The 11564-nt window shown below is 44.9% G+C and overlaps 1 protein-coding gene across 1 annotated transcript; it reads left to right on the top strand.

Moving 5' to 3' along the window:
- The first annotated feature begins 9336 nt into the window (after window positions 1-9336).
- On the top strand, window positions 9337-11362 carry TWIST1 (twist family bHLH transcription factor 1). Its single transcript, XM_032804752.2, has 2 exons — window positions 9337-10095; window positions 10789-11362. Exon 1 carries the CDS (start codon window positions 9492-9494, stop codon window positions 10050-10052), a length of 561 nt encoding a protein of 186 aa, XP_032660643.1. The 5' UTR covers window positions 9337-9491; the 3' UTR covers window positions 10053-10095; window positions 10789-11362.
- Window positions 11363-11564: the final 202 nt, after the last annotated feature.

Genomic DNA, 11564 nt, shown 5'->3' with positions numbered 1-11564 from the left:
TTAATAGTTTGGAACAAACATTTTATAGTTATGGAGCAAACACTTAAATATTATCTTATAGCATGGAGTACAGACATTCAAGCATTTCATAAAGTCTAAATACTAACAACATTGTTATAAGTCCAGTCCCCAACCTAACACATAGGTGAGCTAGACTGGTTTCCAACAATAAATTGGTCAGTGCTCAGCTGTGGCCTAAAGCCTTAGCCAGAGCTGGCACATGGTCTGCCAGCATCACACATATCTATAATGCTAATATGCCACCAGTCCTTCTAGAAAACATTTTCCTTTAACTCCTGTCGAACTGTGAGTTAGTGAAAGATGGTATCTCAAAACAAATCATTGTGGATTCATAACTCCAATATAAAATAAATAGAATGGATTTTTCATGCCCAGAATTAAACCATATTCATAAACGAGCTCCCTGTGCAAAGAAGGTTCCCTGGCTGAGTATCTTTCAAGGACTGTCTGGAAGGAAGCAGGTTTTCAGCATGAAATAATGTTTGTGTTTGTGTCTCTAAGATGTGCAGCACAGAACTCACAACCAGGGGGGAAGGGTCTTTGTACCTTCAGTCCTAAGCTGCCATGGTGGCTGGAGAGGCCCCTGGCCTTATCTTAGAAAGCCCTCAGGGCCTGTCTAAGTTACAGCAGCCTTCCCTGGCTGTCCTATGGTCACAGCACTGCCCAGGATCTCCGCAGTACTGCATGCTGTGGCCCCACCACTGACATACCTCTCTCACCCCCCAGCACATCCCCTACGTGCCAGGATGTGTGAGGGTCAGGAGTAGGCAGCCTATGGCTGTCTTCTGCAGTGCATCTTATAGGACGATCCTCCCCTGGCTTTGTAGCAGACTTTCAGAGTCTCTTAATGCTATTCCAGACCTTTCATAAAGTGTAAATGGGCCAGAGCCAGGAGAGGGTCTCACCCCTTGTCTTCTAGCTGTGTACATCATCACAAACACTTAGGGTGAAATTAACCTCTGTGCAGAGGGCCAACACAAGGCATATGAGCCACTATTTTGAGGCTAGAGTGGGATTTAAGTCAGACTCCTTGCTCTTCCCACCCTGTCAGACACTGTGAAAACCATACTGCATTGAGGGGCTCTGTGATGGCTTGGACAATGACAGAGTTGCACTCTCCCACCTACAGAGACTTTATAGTTTCTCCTTTCCACAAAGGGTATGTCTACCCTGGCATAAAAGTGGTATGTTAAATAGCCTGTTACCTAACACATTTACCCACACTTTAAAACCCTGGTGTAGACAGGCAAGTTGTATTTTAACATGTGTTGACTTGTGGAGGTGAACTCTGCACTATTGTTCCTAGAATACTAGAGGAAGGTAGCTTGTAGCTATTCCTTGTGCTGATCTCCCACTGGAATCAATAGCAGCCTTGTATGTAAAGAGACTGCAGAATTGGACACTAATGTATCATGGTTTCATTTCTTTAAAAAAAAAAATCTGTGTTCAATTAATGAGTAGGACCCGACCCTTCCAGGGACTGAACGTGCTTACTCCCATTGATTTCAGTGGGATCTGTGAGCACTGAGCTAGTCACAAAAGCTACTTAGCACCCTTTGGGATTGGATCCGTTGAAAGGAAGGATGATATTGCGGCTAGGGCACTGCACAGGGAGCTGGGTAACAAGGATTCTGTTACTGACCTACACTAGGCTTCTTGGGTGGCCTTGGGCAAGTTGCTTAATCTCTCTGCCTCTATCTGTAACATGGGGATAATAATTTTATTAACCCACGTCACTGAAGAGTTATGAGATTAAATTCATTCCTGTCTGTAAAGCACTTACAGATCCTTGGATTCAAGATGCAACATAGCAATGGCAATTATCTAGCTATCTATCTAGCTATCTATCTAAGTTTTTACATTAATAAATAAGATTTCATACTTGATTAGTGGTAATTATTTACTCATAGAACATTTGATTACCACTCGTCTATTCTAAAGCCAGGCGCTATGTTTTGTTAGCATTTGGACTACAGCTGTTATAAATTTAGTCTCTGGCCTCCAATTGTCCAGGACTCTGGGACATTAATTCTGTATTCACTTACTACTGTGGTTTATATTCTACAGTGCCCTGGTGGTTCAAACAGATTTAATTGGGTCCTGTATACTCCATGCTGGTTCAAAACACTCTTGTATCACCATTTGATTGATTAAGATATCAGCATGCTAAGGTAGCAGCAGTAGTAATGTAAACATTTCCTTTCTGTGTCCCTTTAAATTGGTGACAACAGCAAAAGGAAGCAAGTGGCTGCACATTCCACTGCTGAATTATGAGGAAACTTGTGGGCATCACATTTGAACATTTCCACTGCAGCATTGAGCAGTGTGGCAGGGTTGTACAGGACACAGGAGAGCAGAAGTTTACATTTTGGTCACCCAATTCAACATGCTATCCTGTTGTCCAAAGGCAGGCAAATGAGATCCAAGACCATAAAGTGATAATCGGGTTGGATTTAGAAGTTATGCTCCATTGTAAAACCTCAAGGTGTCAAAGAAGAAGGCCCTATGCAGCACAAAATATTCATGATCTTTCCATCTCCAGAAGCCTGTTGATTCTGGCACTACTGTCCCAGGCAGACCTAAAATAAAGGATAACCTGACACAGACACAAACAAAACCCCTTCCCTAGAGCTATTCTGGCCCTAGAAAGGAGTCAGGCTGTCCTGAGAATCAGGTTAACTGGGGAAAGTATGAGGTACATGATCATTTTCAAAAGCTTTGACTTCCCGTAGTCAGCTTCTCTCATCCACAGGGCTAGGATAATCTCCTTTTGTGGTTCCTGGGTGGGAGGAGGAGATGGATGGGATTCAACCTGGCTTCCAGTCAGCCAGAATTGCGGTCAGGAGAACATTGCCATTTACCTAGGGGAACATACATGTGTGGTGTGACAGCCTTTCATTCCATCTCACTCATACTCACCTTCGCTGTTTGCTTTATCAGAGGCGGGGACTCCACTGACTGGAGGTCTGCTGCAGAGTCTTAGCAGTCACTGTCCTTTTATGGCCCCTTTCTTCATCTCTGTATCTCCCTACGTGCAGCTATCAGCCAGACAGAGAGACCCTTTGGGCAGCAAGTTCTTGACGTTCTCCCCCAGGTGACTACTGTTGTGTCAGCAAGGGAAGAGACTTTCACCCTCACGTTTTATATGATTCTAACATGAATCTCATGGGCTCTGAGGAGAGTCACAGAATCTACAACTTAAAAGGGAAATATTTTGCAATGCCCTATCCATCATCTGTGTTTAAAAAAGAGAGGCTATTTTCCTCTATGGACAAGAAAGTAGCTTCGGTGGCTGAAAAGACCAGGAGTCTCATAGTGTTTCCATGAGCCCACAGCATTGAAGGATGGGGCCTAGAGATCTGAGTAAAATGTGGGAACAGTAAGAATACAGAAAAGGAAATATATGGTTTAACAGAGGTGGAAAGGGAAAAATCCAAAGAGATTAAATAGCAAATAAGATGCATTATCAATACAAATAACCATTTTCCTCTGGAATATATAAACTTTCAGCAGTTAAACCAGATTTTAATTCATACTCGACTAAAATTTAGGCATAAAACCACATACGTAAGGTTCACAACTATACTTAGGAGTTCTGTCCAGTGTAATAACCATTGTCACAAGACTATGGGCTTAATTGTGCCTGGCCCTGGGCTTGCAAAGGGGAGGGGGATGAGAGTGAGAAGATGTAAGGGGGAGAATGCACAAAGCCCAGGCACAAATGCAGTTACACACCAGGGCATTCTTCCCCACATAGCAGAGGACATGTGTGAGTGCATGCTCCCTCAAGGCTCCTGTAGCTTTGAAGCCTGATACCTCCTGGAGCTGCACCCCCTCCTGCTGGATATGGCTCAATGCCAGAACTGAGTCCTGTATGTGGAGCATAAATCAGGACTGATGGTCAACATACAGCCATTATCCTGGCTACCTGCTACAGGCAAATAAAAACAGGCAATCTACTATGATATGCTCTGAGAAATATGACAAACCAACATTTTGGGGTGGGGGTCTAGCTAACAGGAGCTATCATAGTGTTTTAAAGCTGGATATCTTCACCCGTAGGGAAAACAGAACCCAACACAAATCTGGCTCTGAAAATGCAGTGATTGGCTTTAAAAAAAAAATTTAAGTCCCGGAGAAAAATAGACCTCAAAACAGAAGGGGAGTGAAAGTGAAACAAACACTGTAAAAGGTAAAGCACATGTTGAAATGAAGTGTTTTCTGTTCAAAGCAGGAGAATCAATGGTGCAGTAACATTCTATTCTGTACTATGAATCCACAGCTAGTCAGAATTTTAGTGACTCAGAAAACAGATAGCAGGATTCCATATTTTTTTAAAGTCCTGTTTTGTTTCTTTTGGCAGTTAACTAAATTAAATGACTTGATTTCCTTCAAATTTTCACCAGCTAAAAAATGACATTCAGTATAAGAAAAATATTAGAAATGTCAATGGTTCCACTGAAACGTAGAAGTGTCCAAACATAGATGAACAGCATGGAAATGCCTCATAAGCAATCACTAAAGTCTAGCTGGTGGCATCATTCCTTGGTACTTATAAGAAAAAGCGAATTTGTGTTTGAAGAGGGTGGGAGTGAGTTTGTGGGACTAAGAAGAAATGGTAGTGGTGAGTTAAAATATAGCCACTCTGACTTACTGTACCCCTGATATTTTGATGTTCTTCAAGCCCAACGTTAATAGAAAGACAAAATACAGGCTCTAACTCTGCTCTCAGACACACCTGTGTAAATCCTGTGTAACTCCAATGAAATCAGTGGAGTTATTCTGGATTTACTCAACAGCAAAGAAGTATATTTTTGTATCTCTTTATACCAACATTTTAAGTAGGAAAAAGAGATAAATTATTACCATTTCCTCCACTGATGTCCTAGTTAGGCTCTTCCGGAGCTCCCTTTATTTAAAACGGGGTTCTGTAGGAAATTGTGCCCTCTTGTGGTATTAGCATTACAGCACAATACCTTTGCAAGTAATGTATACTTACAACTGGATAAAAAAAATCACACACTTTGGAGACAGTGTCCCAAGTGAACACAAGTTGAACTCATGAGTCTTTGATCCCCCAGAGCGGTCACTAGACTACCTGAATTTTAAAGTTTATATAGCGATAGTTTCTGAACAACAATAACAATGGAAAGACTGAAAGGTGAAACAGTAAAAGAAGGAAAAAGAAACTGAAAAATGGGATCTATTATGTTCACTTTACCATATCCCTCTGTTTTGTGCTCCTCTGTATCTGTCTGTACTGTAGCATTATATAATTTATGCACATTTTCCCTCTACGCACTTTGAAAATAGTGTACAATATGAAAGTATGTGGGTGAAATCCAGGCCCTATTGAAGTCATGGGACTTTTGCTATTGACTTCAAAGGACCACAATTTCACTTGGTGTCTTTAGGATTAGAATGTATAGGATTGACCACAGTTCATTGAAACCAGTGGAAAGATTTCTCCTGTTTTCGATTGGCTTTGAATCAGGCCCTAAACGTACAAAATATCAGGAAATTCTAAAGTTAAGGCTTTTCACATCATCATTAAGGCAACCACCTTCTATGTGTGTCACATGTTGCATTACTGGACATCCTGTTAAATCTGTGCTTGTGTGTGTGTGTGTGTGTGTGTGTGTGTGTGTGTGTGTGTGTAATGAGTTAACACTGGTAGAAACATTACCTTTCTAATTCATTGTGTGTTTCAATCTGTATACTTTCTCACTGAATTTCATGGATTTTAAAAAAATGTAAACTAGAATTCTCATGGTCCCATAACTCATAACTGAACGCTGAGACACTAAACCTAAAAGCAATGGGGTTATCCATTAAGCCAAAGGAGAATCTGATTTTATTTTTCAGTCAGGGGTAGTCCTACACTGGGTGGTGCCTAAATTGTACACATTTCACAGACTCTGTTCCTTTTGAGGCCTTCCATCCAAATACTAGCCATAACCACCCAGGACAGTTTTTAAAACCCAAATGAGCTCAAGGTCATACTGACCAGCACAGACCTGATCTTTCAATATTCGGTTTGCTGCAAACACAACTTCCACCATTTATTCATTTCAATATGCACTTACACGTCTGCAATACAGATTTTAATATTACAGTGTTATAAACTGTTGCCCAGATGACAGAATAAGGAAGTCATTGCTGCTGTGTGCTGAGCAGTATACTCTCTCGGTGTAAGAGCCAATCTCATAAATGCCCAGAAACTGTTTCCTTCAGTCTTCGCGCAGGCAAACCTCTCATCGAAACCACGCGCTGAGGAATCCCAGCTGACAAGTTTTAAATAAAGACAGTTTCATTTTATCTAAGCACACAAAATGGCCAAGATATATTTTTGGGTTGAAAACTCTGCTTCCCCCGCCCCTCTGCAGTTGCATAATTCAAAAATACTGAACTGATTCTCTCTGAACTTTACACACACACAGAGGAACCTCTCACCTTTGGGCCGAAATTAAGAGAACTTTCAAACTTCAAAAGGCTATTTTTGAAAACTTTCAGACCAGCTGAAAAGAAGGGTTTAGAATGGAAAGTCCTTCGCCGTTCTAACCAGTCTGCCTAGCAGCTCGCTTATAATGCTGTGACAACATACATGCATTCGATTTCCAGACTTGTTCTTGTGTTGGCAATATCTTAAGGAACTTAGTTTAATTCTCTTTCTAGCAACTGATTTGTGGTTTATTAAAAATCAATCTGATGTCGATTGTTGGATGGTTATAGCAGATCGGAGGGTATAAATTACAGATAAAGCAACTGTTGGCTGAAAATTCCCTGTGCGGTTAAGAAAACAGGGCATTTCACACGACTTGCAATATGAAAATAACTAATCTTGGCACACGTCAGCAACCCCATAGTTACGAGATTTTTTTTTCTTTTCTTGGCCATTTTTAACATTTATTCGGCTAGCTATGGCCAATTGCTTGCTCTGAGTTTTTCGTTAGATAGAGAAGACTGACCCTAAAGTCCATCCATCCAAAAAGATCACTTTCTCCCCAGCCACTGTTTTCCTTTCCTTAAGGTGGAAAAAAAAAGAACGTTTGTTTAGGATCCTCACATGGATTTTTCCGCTCAACGTGTTCTTTGGATTAACGAATAACACGCAGACTAGACTCTCCTGCCCCATCCACTACCGCCATGCGCTACTAATCGCGCTCGAAGTTCAATGCTCTGGTGAACGATTTGGGTCACTTCTTTCAGAACCAAGCCACAGAGATCAATGATTGCGAAGGCAAAACTGGTTTGATTGTATCCTTTTAGGCTACAGCGTTTTACTCTTTGACTAGCTTACTAATACTAAGGACTCTCTGTCCCTCCCCCCACCTTCCTTCACCATTTTTTCCGGGCTAGATAATATTTAGATTACGTTTTGCCCTCCGATACCACTCACTTTACAGTTTTACTGCCTGTATCATAGTGAAAGAAAGAAAGAAAGAAAGAAAGAAAGAAAGAAAGAAAGAAAGAAAGAAAGAAAGAAAGAAAGAAATGTCGTTGTCATCCTAGCAAAGGTTACTCTTGAATTGCCAGATTCCATCAAAGCAGAAGTACTAGATTACTACTGGGAGTTGGGCAGATAATCCCTTGGGAACAAAGGATAAAATAGTCCCACCCAGGCAAGCCCTCATTCTAAGGGAGGATGACCATGTCAAATGGGAAAGGCCTATTGGTCATTGTAGCGTGCCATATTCGCAAAGCCAATGAAATTATGACAACTAGCGCTTTGCATGTGCACCTTGTCAGCGTGTGCGAGGCAGCTCTTGGAGCTGTGTGGTGTCTTTATCACTCCTCAGTGAGTGACCCATCTGCTTTTCATACCCCTATTTATAAAGGACTGAGCATTTTTTTGTTTAAATCAGTGGGGGAAATGCAACCGCGAGTCCAACCTCATTGTTCGGAATTATAATAATAAAATAACAACGAAGTAGCCAGTTTGCACAGTTATTTCTAAACGCCAACTAGAATAGTATCTATTATGCATGCCAACGATGAAGATTCAAGCCATGCAAAAAGAAATCAGGGCATTGGATTCCGATTTTTATCAATGAACGCTCCCTCGCAAACGGCCTCAACATACAACCGAATTACGTAAATTCGGGGCTATCATAGTACCGTCCTGTTCTTTGACTTTCGAAAAGGTGCCCAGGCAGACAGAGAACTCCACTCAAACGGCTGAGAAGCGAGATCTAATAACCTGTTGTGTAAACCCTGCATTAAAGCCTTGCGCTCTCCTGAGGCAGTGATCTAAAATATTGACTGGTCGCATTGCAGCTCCTCGCTTTCCAACGCAGGCTTTCTAAGGTTTGCAGCTGAGGTGTTGTTAAAAAACCACAGCACCTGCGCTTTTCTGGTAGGGAACTGGGAGGGGAGGACCAAGACCTGTGTGTGCAAACCTAAAAAAACCCAAATGTAAAACAGATTGGCGCTCTGTTCACCCCACAACACGTCTTGGAGTGAGGGAAAACTTACTGCCCGATCACTAGTAATGAAATCTCAGCAGTGAGGAGTTGTACAAGACAGTCTCCTCACTGACTTCTCTCTGGATGCAAAGGGTTTGTTTGTCAGTACTATGTCAATCATGTATTTTTTTCCCCCAAGGCAGAAGAAGCACTTCAGGATATGAGTGAAATGAGCTAATATCAGTATTTCTCCATATTTACATAGAAGAAGGCTTCCCCCTCGCAGATTACATCACCGTAATACGACAGACCGCCCAAGAAATCCTTGGCTCCCCCGGAAATGCAGCCCATGCACCAGAGGTGATGGGAGCGAGTGGTGTGTGTGCCAGCACCGCACACTGCGCCTTCTTGTGCATTTCTTCTCCCTCCCTCAGTTCTGCAAGCCGTTGCCCATGGCACGGGGGACATGGGAAAGGGGCAAAACGCCCCAGCCGCTAGTGCTGCTGCTGCTGCTGGGACAACGAGCCCAGTGCAGCCCGAACAATAAGGGCCGAGCTCCCAATTATTAACTGGACTCAGGGCGCAGTGGCAAAGCCCCCCGAAGCGCCCGTGTAAACGGGAAGAGCCCGAGAGGGAGGGACGGACGGAGGAAGAGGGGTAGATCACTTGTGAATGGTTTGGAAACATAACTGGGGGAAGGGGGAGCGGAAACGTCCCTATAAAGCTCAGCAAAGTCCCTCCTCTCCACGTCAGGCCGATGACACCGCCGCTGCCCCAAACTTTCCGCCAGCAGGAGCTATAAGAGCCTCTAAGTCTGCAACTTTCTCCCAATCCCAGACACCTCGAAGGGGCTCCAAGGAGGGATCGGGAGGGGTGGGCTGTGGTGGGGGGTTTTTTCTCCTGGATCCAGATGCCATCCCCCCACCCCCCGAACTGAGGTCCTCCTCCCTCTCCTCCTCCGCCTCGCAGGCCCGCAAGCCGCGATCCAGGGGGAGCTGGCGGGTTAGGTGCCCCCCTCTTCTCCCTGCCCCCCTCCGGGCCCGCGTCGTGTGTCCCCCCCCAGAGATGATGCAGCAGGACGAGTCGAGCTCTCCAGTCTCCCCGGCCGACGACAGCCTGAGCAACAGCGAAGAGGAGCCCGACCGGCAGCAGCAGCCCAGCGGCAAGCGAGGGGGGCGCAAGCGGAGATCCAGCCGGCGCAGCGCAGGAGCGGCCGTCGGAGCCGGGGAGGAGCCGTGCAGCCCGGCCCAAGGCAAGCGAGGCAAGAAGTCCGGCGCCGGGGGAGGCGGCGGCAGCAGCAGCGGCGGCGGCAGCCCCCAGTCCTACGAGGAGCTGCAGACCCAGCGGGTCATGGCCAACGTGCGGGAGCGCCAGCGCACCCAGTCCCTGAACGAAGCCTTCGCCGCCCTGCGGAAGATCATCCCCACCCTGCCCTCGGACAAGCTCAGCAAGATCCAGACCCTCAAGCTGGCGGCCAGGTACATCGACTTCCTCTACCAGGTCTTACAGAGCGACGAGCTGGACTCCAAGATGGCCAGCTGCAGCTATGTGGCCCACGAGCGGCTCAGCTACGCCTTCTCCGTGTGGAGGATGGAGGGCGCCTGGTCCATGTCCGCATCCCACTAGCAGGGAGGGGCCCCCACCCGCACCCCCAGGGAAGGAGACCTAGGTAAGGCAGGACGCGGCCCGGGGGCGAGCCCATCCCTGCGCGCGTGGGGCTGGGGAGGGGGATCGTAAGGGGAGGGAGCCCCGGGGCAGAGCTGGGAAATATCTGGGCCTGGGCCTGCACCGAGCGAGCCCAATGCTGGCGATCTGGGAGGGCTCCGCTTGTTGAGTGCCCAGAGGGAGACGTCTCGAAGGGGCCTGCTGTTCAGCCAGTGCCCCGCCAAGCGACCCCGGGCACCAGAACCACTCGGGACGTTTGCAAAGCGTGGGCGGGTGTAACATACAAGCGGCTTCCGAGGGGGAACGCGGGCGCTTCAGCCAACGTTGCATGAGCGAAGGTGGGGGGTTCGGATGGTTTCCTGTTCTTGCTCTGTGTGTGTGTGTGAGAGAGAGAGATTATTCCTCCACCAAACCTTCAGTGTACATTCGCTTTTTAAAAAGAGGAATCGGTGTCTCTGGTACACTTCCCAGTGCGCGTTTCCCAATTCCTTTCCCCTGCTATGGTTCCCCCGCTCACTCCACCCCCACCTCCGGGTGCTTTAATTCCTCCTGATCGTGTTGCTGTGCTGGATCACGGTTAGTTGTATCTCAGGCAAAACAGCACCGCTTGCTCGCTCGCTCTCTTCTGCATACATTTTTTTTTTAAATAAAAAGAATCAGTAACAAACCTTTCCTCCCCCTCTCTGGGTTTTTGCAGATGACATTGTTCCCAAAGAAGGAGAAAATGGACAGTCTAGAGACTCTGAAGTTGGATACCATTAAAAAAAATAAAATAATAAAAAAAAACTATGCCAAGGATTTTCTTGGAAATGAGAAGAGCTATATCCAAATTCAAAGCAGGGCGTGGGGAGCACTTAAAGAAAGAAAGAGGCAAGGGTGCTTGGACAGTGACCACCCAGATAGGCATCTGCACAATCCACACATCTCTGCATTCTGATAGAAGTCTGAACAGTGTTTTGGGTTTTTTTTTTAATTTTGACGAAGAATGTTGGAATTTAATTTTTTTTGCATGCATGCATTCCCAAGAGGTCGTGCCTATGAGCCACTGATGAAAGGAAAATACATTATTGTGGACTTTCGCCGTTCTTGAATGGTCATAATGAAAAAAACAAAACACGTTAGAGATGAAAACTTTTTAGGGGGAAAACAAACTGGGCTCAAACTGTTATACACAAACCTACCCGGTTCCTACTTTTTTATTATTATTTTTCCTCTGAGAAAAAAAATAAACATTTTATTTATTTATTGATGACCCATGTTAAAATGCAGATAGATCCGGTGTCTAAATGCATTCATATTTTTATGGTTGTTTTGTAAATATCATTGTATATTATTTTTCTGCAATAAATAAATATGATTGAAATTTTAAGAACCTTAAAGTTTGGTCTATATGAAAAAAGCTGGGTTGAAGCTGGAGATAAATACCTGCTTGTTGAGCTGTAAAGACACCCAAGAGAGAGGGGGCACTAATAT

Source organism: Chelonoidis abingdonii, chromosome 2 (genome assembly GCF_003597395.2).
Source record: "Chelonoidis abingdonii isolate Lonesome George chromosome 2, CheloAbing_2.0, whole genome shotgun sequence".
Taxonomy (NCBI): Eukaryota; Metazoa; Chordata; order Testudines; family Testudinidae; genus Chelonoidis; species Chelonoidis abingdonii.
Note: the sequence above shows the minus strand (reverse complement) of the source record. Positions and strands in the feature narration are given on the sequence as shown.

Coding starts and splice junctions, on each gene's coding strand:
- TWIST1 (XM_032804752.2), top strand. CDS start 9,492: ATGATGCAGCAGGACGAGTCGAGCTCTCCAGTCTCCCCGGCCGACGAC.